The sequence below is a fragment of the Enhydra lutris genome, unplaced genomic scaffold (genome assembly GCF_002288905.1).
Source record: "Enhydra lutris kenyoni isolate GAN:26980312 unplaced genomic scaffold, ASM228890v2 scaffoldscaffold11, whole genome shotgun sequence".
NCBI lineage: Eukaryota > Metazoa > Chordata > Mammalia > Carnivora > Mustelidae > Enhydra > Enhydra lutris.
Window position 1 is genome coordinate 34,632,358 of NW_019154095.1, and position 7,638 is coordinate 34,639,995.

Genomic DNA, 7,638 nt, shown 5'->3' on the forward strand with positions numbered 1-7,638 from the left:
CTGGAGGCGTGGCCCGCCCCCAGGCGGCCTCCAGGAGAGGCTGGGACTCCGCAGCAGCAGAGCCAGCGCCTTGCGCCCCTACCCACCCCCAATCCGCCCCACCCCAGACACACTCGGCTGGCGGGTGACTGACCCGGCCAGCACCACCCCCGGCGGCGTGAAATGAGAGGGGAGAGAAGAAAGCCAGCGGGGGATAGGGCGCGGAGCCCAGGGTCCGGGACAAGTCCCGTCTTCTATGGGACCCCGGGGCCAGGGCGGCCCGGCTGGGGGGAGGGGAGGAGTACGGCGGGTGGTGGAGGCCGAGGCGGCGGCAGCTCGCGGGTGAGGCCCCTTTAAGGCTCTCCCCTCCCACCGGCGGCGCCGGCCTCCGCCCGCCGCTCTCCCCGCCCCGGGGTCCCGGCGAGAGCTGCGATTGGGCGGGCGCGGCGATCCCTTTGAAGTGTGGCTGCCGATCGCGGCTATTTGACGTGCGGCTCCGAGAAGGCGAAGGTTTTTGTGTTGCTCGCCGGGACTAGCGGCGGCGGCGGCGGCGGCGGCGGCGGCGTCGGTGGAGGAGGGGTGGAGGCGCAGCGACTGCTGCACCGCGCTCGACGCTGCGGAGCGAGCCCACCCGCCCCGGGAGCTCGCCTCCCCGGTGCTCCCCCTCCCTCCCCGCCCCCCCAGTGGCGCTGCCTCCTCCAAATGAGCGATTCGCCCGCTGGATCTAACCCAAGGACACCCGAAAGCAGCGGCAGCGGCAGCGGCGGCGGCGGGAAGAGGCCGGCGGTGCCGGCGGCGGTGTCCCTCTTGCCCCCGGCGGACCCCCTGCGCCAGGCGAACCGGCTCCCTATCAGGGTCCTGAAGATGCTGAGCGCTCACACCGGCCACCTCCTGCACCCGGAGTACCTCCAGCCGCTGTCCTCCACTCCCGTCAGCCCCATTGAGGTCAGTCTCCTGGTCGCTGCCCGCCCAGCGCCGGCCCCATTCCGCCCACCACTGCCGTGCCCGCGGCCCCACTCCCTGCGTCCCGGGGCTTGGTGCGACGCCCAGGTCTGGCCGCGCCCGTGGACGGGTTGAGGAGGGACCGTGGGAACAGGGATCGGAGACCACGGGTTCTCCTCAGGCTTTTCCGTGGAAGGTTCGCCTTCTACACTCGCCTTTCGGAACTACGTGCTTTCTCTTGGATTGGGTTTGCTCTTGGGAGTCTCCACTGGGTCCTTTACTTTTCCTCTGGCACCCAGTTTCCAGACGAGAGACGATCTCTCCTGGGCCTTTCCTGCCCCCGCCCCCAACACCCACACCGGTTTGGGCTCTCTGAGACCGGATCGCCCCCGTCCCACTCCGCCTCTGTCCCATCCGGTTAGAGTGCTCTACGCCCCGGCACTCCCGATCCCAGGTCTTTCTTCCTCCCACCGCCCTGGGTGCCCTCCCCAGGAGGAAGGGGCCACTAGGAGAGCGCCAGCGGCCGCCCTGGCTTTCAAATGCGCTTCTCCCGGCTCCTACCTCGCGGCGCCACCGCTAGAAACCCGTCCCAAGCGAAGTTCCCCAAACTGAAGTAGTAAGTTTTCTCCTGGACACAGGGGAGGGGGAGATTAGAGGGTAGGGGGCGAGTCACAGCCCCTCCCCAGCCCCTACTCCAGACCAGTCACCTGCTCCCGCGGCGGCCTCTGGTGGACCGTTTCCACTGCCCCATTTGCCCAGGCCTGTGCCGCACTCTGGGACCCAGTGGAACGAGGGATCCCACTCGGGCTTTGAGAGCGCAGTTCCACACGACTGCGCCGCCCCTCCCGGGCCTTGCTCTCAGAGCCTGTCCCCCATGCCTTCCCGCCCCGTCGCACCGCCGCCGGGGGTCCCTGTGCCCACCCAGCTCCCCAGACACCCCACTTGCTCCGTCGGTTTGGTGGTCTCACCCCCTTCTCCCTTCCGTTGCCGCTGTCTCCCACAGCTGGACGCCAAGAAGAGTCCTTTGGCGCTGCTAGCCCAGACTTGCTCGCAGATCGGCAAGCCAGACCCGCCGCCCTCGTCCAAGCTCAACTCGGTAGCAGCGGCGGCCAACGGGCTGGGAGCCGAAAAGGACCCTGGCCGCACCGCCACGGGAGCCGCCTCCGTGTCTGCGGCCCTCAAGCAGCTGGGGGACTCCCCTGCAGAGGACAAGTCCAGCTTCAAGCCCTACTCCAAGGGCACCGGCGGCAGCGACTCCCGCAAAGACAGCGGATCCTCCTCCGTGTCCTCCACCTCTTCCTCATCCTCCCTGTCTCCGGGAGACAAGGCGGGCTTCAGGGTCCCCAGCGCCGCCTGCACGCCCTTTCCCCCGCATGGAGCGCCGGTCTCTGCGTCGTCGTCGTCGTCCTCGCCTGGTGGCTCCCGGGGCGGCTCCCCGCACCACTCTGACTGCAAGAACGGCGGTGGGGGTGGCGGCGGGGAGCTGGACAAGAAAGACCAGGAGCCCAAGCCCAGCCCGGAGGCTGCGGCGGTGAGCCGCGGCAGCGGTGGGGAGCCCAGCGCCCATGGGGGTGGCACGGAGGCTGGGGCCTCCGGGCGCAAGTCCGAGCCGCCCTCGGCGCTGGTGGGGGCCGGCCACGTGGCGCCGGTGTCCCCCTACAAACCGGGCCACTCCGTGTTCCCGCTGCCACCCTCCAGCATCGGCTACCACGGCTCCATCGTGGGCGCTTACGCCGGCTACCCGTCCCAGTTCGTGCCTGGCCTGGATCCTAGCAAGTCTGGCCTCGTGGGAGGCCAGCTGTCGGGGGGCCTGGGCCTGCCACCGGGCAAGCCCCCCAGCTCCAGCCCGCTCACCGGGGCCTCCCCGCCCTCGTTCCTGCAGGGATTATGCCGCGACCCCTACTGCCTGGGAGGTTACCACAGCGCCTCGCACCTCGGCGGCTCCAGCTGCTCCACTTGCAGCGCGCATGACCCCGCGGGGCCCAGCCTGAAGGCGGGGGGCTACCCGCTGGTATACCCCGGGCACCCGCTGCAGCCCGCTGCGCTCTCGTCCAGCGCCGCCCAGGCCGCGCTTCCCGGCCACCCTCTCTACACCTACGGCTTCATGCTGCAGAACGAACCACTGCCGCACAGCTGCAACTGGGTGGCGGCCAGCGGGCCGTGTGACAAGCGCTTCGCCACCTCGGAGGAGCTGCTCAGCCACCTACGGACTCACACGGCCCTGCCGGGCGCGGAGAAACTTCTGGCCGCCTACCCCGGGGCTTCGGGCCTGGGAAGCGCCGCCGCAGCCGCCGCAGCGGCAGCCTCCTGCCACCTGCACCTCCCCCCGCCCACCGCCCCGGGAAGCCCCGGGTCGCTGTCATTGCGGAGTCCACACACTTTGGGGCTAAGCCGGTACCACCCCTATGGCAAGAGCCACTTATCCACAGCCGGGGGCCTGGCCGTGCCCTCCCTCCCCACAGCCGGACCCTACTACTCACCGTATGCGCTGTATGGACAGAGACTAGCCTCAGCCTCCGCACTGGGATACCAGTAACTACAGCTCTTGCTCCTACCCAACCCTCTTCTCCTTTCTCCCTCCCCCCCAACCCTGTTCCCCCCTCACCGCCGCCGAAACCTCCACTTCTGCTTGTCCCTGCCAGGATCCCCCCGGCCCAGACCCTCCCCACCGGACTGTGTATTTATTTACTATAATGTTAGCTTACAAGCTGGGAATATAAGTGCATTAACGGCCCACACGAGTCAATGGTATGCAAAAAGTCTGTGTTCCCCAAATAATAATATTAATCACACAAGTAACTACATGTTCCCCACCCCTCTTCCTTTATTTTTTTTTTCTTTTTCTTAGATGTAAGGTTCTTTTTTTCCTTTTTCTTTTTCTCTTTTTTTTTCTTTTTTTGATTGGTTTGGTTTTAGGGGGAGGAGGGAGAGTTGGGGTTCTGGGGTTCTTCTATTTGTTTTCCCTTCCTGGGGAGTTTCTTGCATGCTTCCTAACTGTTAAGACTACATTTCCCCCTTCTCTTTTCCCCCTCTTTCCCCTTCATTTCTTCTTGTTTCCTTACATTTGAGATTCTGTTTTATCCTTTGTACAAGTAACAGAGAGGAGATATTTTTTGTAACTCGTTTGCGGGGATGCAGGGATCCGCCTTGGTGGCAAGAGGTCTTGTGTTCTGTTGACCCAGAACTCTGCTCTGTGACTCGTCCCCTGCAACCCTCTTCTTCTGGGGTCCTTGGTCTGCACCCTGGCCCCCAAAATTAGAGCCTTGCTCCTCTGTCTTGCTCTAAGCACTAAGAGCCCTGACCCCACCAGCAGGCTCCCCTGTGAGAGACCCAAGCGGCCTCTGACAGCCTTTCTACCTTCCAGACTTCTCATGGCCCCAAACACCCGGTAGTCACACTGCCTGCTGGTGGGGGACCTGTAGGGCTTCTCTTATTCAGTTAAAAGTCCTAGGAGGCCCTGCTGGTGAAACTTTGCTCTTAATATTGCATTGGTAGTCCTGTTTTATTCTCCATTTGGGGGACAGTGGTCCCCTGGTGGTAAGGGTATGGTCAGTGATTCTTGCTAGATCCCTCCAAAGCAGACCAGTGGCAATATCAGAGGGCAGTACAACCTCGGTAGCTCCACTGGGGGACAGTTGGGGAGCTGGGGAGTACACGGATCACAGTAGCCCCATCACCCCCTCCCAGGCCTGACCCAACAGAATCCCCAAAGTTGGCCTTGGGCTTCCGTGGGCTCCCTCAGTGACTGGGATTGAAGACTCCGACCCCTGGGTCTTCTCCCCACACCTTCCCTCCCTCCTGGTTTTGTGCAGCAGTTCCGGGGGGCTGTGGGGCCTGTTTGGGATGGATAGAGCTCTCCCTTGGTAAGACTTATTTTGTTAATAAATGGAATACTTGGCTATATTCACACCGTGGTGTCTTTCTCTCTTGCCTACCCACTGTCCCACTTCCAGACACCTGAGCAGATGTCCTTCTTTTATTCTTGTTTAAGTACCTTATGGTTTCCTTCTGAGATTTCCATTCAAGGTCGAGTTTAATGCCTTCCTCAAGAAGGGGGGCTGGGGATGGGGTTAGGAAAAAAACAAAACTTCTGCCAACGCATTACAAATAACATAAAACCGCCTTTATGGTTTTTTTTTCCCCCACTCGGTTATTTAGCTCCTGGGCTCCCTTCAAAGTCCTTGACATTTCCTGGGGACAGGGTGGAGGGAGTGTGTAAATGCGGTTTTTCCTCTGGGCCTAGAGGTACTAGGGTCTGAGAAAGAAACCAGGGCGCAGGGCTCCTACTGCCAGCAGCACCGTCCCCAGAGCCCCGCAGGTATGCAAAGTCGACGTGCCTCTGGCGCCACCTAGTGGCAGAAAGACGAGTGACGGGCGCCAGCCCCGACGACGCCTTCTGCGCTTCCCACTTGAAAGGCGAGTAATTTCCTTTTCTCGACTGCCTTTCATACACCTTGACACCAAAGAGTAAATTCCCCTGCTGAGACTGGTGCTTCGCAAGGCTTGGGAGCTCCCCAAGGCCAGCGCTGGGTTGTCGACCCCGGCCATTTGCGCCTCCAGAGACTTCTCTGGACAGAGTTTGGGTTTTGCTGAGAAGGCGCGGTGATTACTCGGGACTTTGAAGCCACTCTCGTGCCCTGTGTCTTGAGCTCACACGGCTGACCCAGCTTGGGCATCCTCGGGCCTCCACCCTCCTGAGGATGTGTTGCCGTTTATCAGGAAGCTGGGACCAGGGCCGAGCACCTCTCCAAGGCGCGGGATTCGGCGAGCCCAGAGGAGAGGACCGACCGCCTGCACGTCCACTTTGGGAGGTGAGCGGCCAAGGCCGCGGGCTCTGGGGCGCACCGGGCCAGGCCGCAGGGGCTCTCGGCCTCCAGCGCCTGGGACACTCCAGGCCACCTGTTGGGTGCACTTCACAGTGGGCTCCCTCGCCCCCTCCTGGCGGCTCTCCTCGCTGTCCGCCCCGTGCCGCTTCGGGATCTGTTATTGTACTGCTGTTTTACTTGGCTTTTTCTGTGAGGATAGCGACTTACAGAGCATTTGGTGCTCCGCGAACCGCGCGCCTCTGAAATGTGCGTAGATCCGAGGTCAAGTGCGGAAGGGCGGCGTGGGAGGGACGCGCTCTCCGCCCTGCCCCGTGGTTTGAGGCCACACCACACTCCCCTGGAGAATCAGGGAGGGTCTGGGGACTTGACAAAACCTCAACGTTAGATGCTTTTGTAGGGGAGTTGGATTAGGTTTTTTTGAAGTTTTGCCACTAAATCTTTGTTTCTGGCCAAAATTCCGTCATTAGTCAAGAGAACCTCAGGCGGCTTCTGCAGAAAATATCAGTGCTGACCGCCATAAGAACTTACGTGTGTCCCAGGGTTGGGACCTGGGCTGCTGGTGTCTTTGGGCACGTGGGGGCCGCAGAGGGAGTCAGGGAGAAGGGCAGGAGAATGGGCTGGAGAAGCAGCCCTGGGACCATGTCAGGGTCTTCCTGGGGAATCATCATTCTCCGTGTTCTTCAGGTTCAAATTGGCCTGAATGTTTAAAAGGCCTGAAATGTTACGAGTTGCTTTGGTTTGTTTTTTGTTTTTTGGTTTTTTCTTCTTCTTCTTCTCTTCTATTGTTTTTATTTGCTTTTGGTTATTTCCCATCCTGCTTTCCTCTGAAGTCCTTCTCTTTCCTTTTTTCTTTTTCTTTTTTTTTTAATCCTTGCTAAAACTGCTGGAAATTGCTCCCTCTGCAGGAAGACTTAAACTTTTCTCGGTCTTAAACTTGGCTGTCTTCAGACCTCCCTAGCTGAGTTCCTCTTGTTGGGATAGAGAAAGGAATAGATTCGCTGTCTCCAAGATTGAACTCTCTGTATAGCAAAAGTCACGTTTATAGAGCTGCTTGGCTCACCCGCAGCTTAGAAACCCCTCAGGCTATTGAGTCCCCCCCCCCCCCCCCCGAAAGTGTATTGGTGGCCTTTGCAGACTGGGAAGGAGGCCCTTTGCCTAGTTAGGATGGGCTGTCCCCAGCTACCATTGTGACATCAAAGGGCAAGCAAGGGAGTTTGGAGTGTCCCAGTTCTCACCCTGAAATGTCAGCCCTCCTCACCAGAAATGGGTGCCAGTTCCTAAGAAACATTTAATTAGCTGGTGGGCAGTTGGTTACTTTCAATAGCTAAATTCTCATTAAACAAAGTTGCTGTTTTAATAGAGATAATACTCCCCACCGACTGCTTATTTGCATAATTAATTCATCCAGCAACTCTTTTCTTCGAGAATCACCTCCACCTTCTATTTCACCACCTCCTTCTCTTCCTAGCCCTCCCCCTCCCCTTTCCTCCTAATCTCTCCCAGGCGCCAGAAACGGGGCCTGTGTTCCCAAGGCACCAGGAAGGGTGGAAGCTCAGAGCTGCAACTTGAGACACTGGACTTTCCTGGCTCCAGGTCAGATTTTTACACCTCTCGGCTGGTTATTTTTGTGGCCCCGCGGGCAGCAGTGGAAGGAAGGGAGGAAGAGAGGGAGGGGAAGGGCTCACTCTCGGATCCAGGTTTGACACAAACAAAACAGCATGATACTGGGTTTTTAACTTACCAGTTGCCCCCCCCAGCCCCCCACAAACCCACCTCTTGAGAAATCTGTAGCCCAAGGAGGAGGCATGGGGCTGCCGCAACTGCCCCGGGCCCTCCCCAGCACACTGTGATGTGTCTCTCAGAGCTAACTCCTGCCTGATGTATGTCTGGG

General features: G+C 60.2%; 1 protein-coding gene across 1 annotated transcript; it reads left to right on the forward strand.

The window, feature by feature from the left end:
* The first annotated feature begins 681 nt into the window (after positions 1-681).
* LOC111144557 (zinc finger protein 703) lies at positions 682-3,535 on the forward strand. The gene is made up of 2 exons (XM_022498892.1): positions 682-924; positions 1,925-3,535. Exons 1-2 carry the CDS (start codon positions 682-684, stop codon positions 3,455-3,457), a joined length of 1,776 nt encoding a protein of 591 aa, XP_022354600.1. The 3' UTR covers positions 3,458-3,535.
* The last annotated feature ends 4,103 nt before the right edge of the window (positions 3,536-7,638 follow it).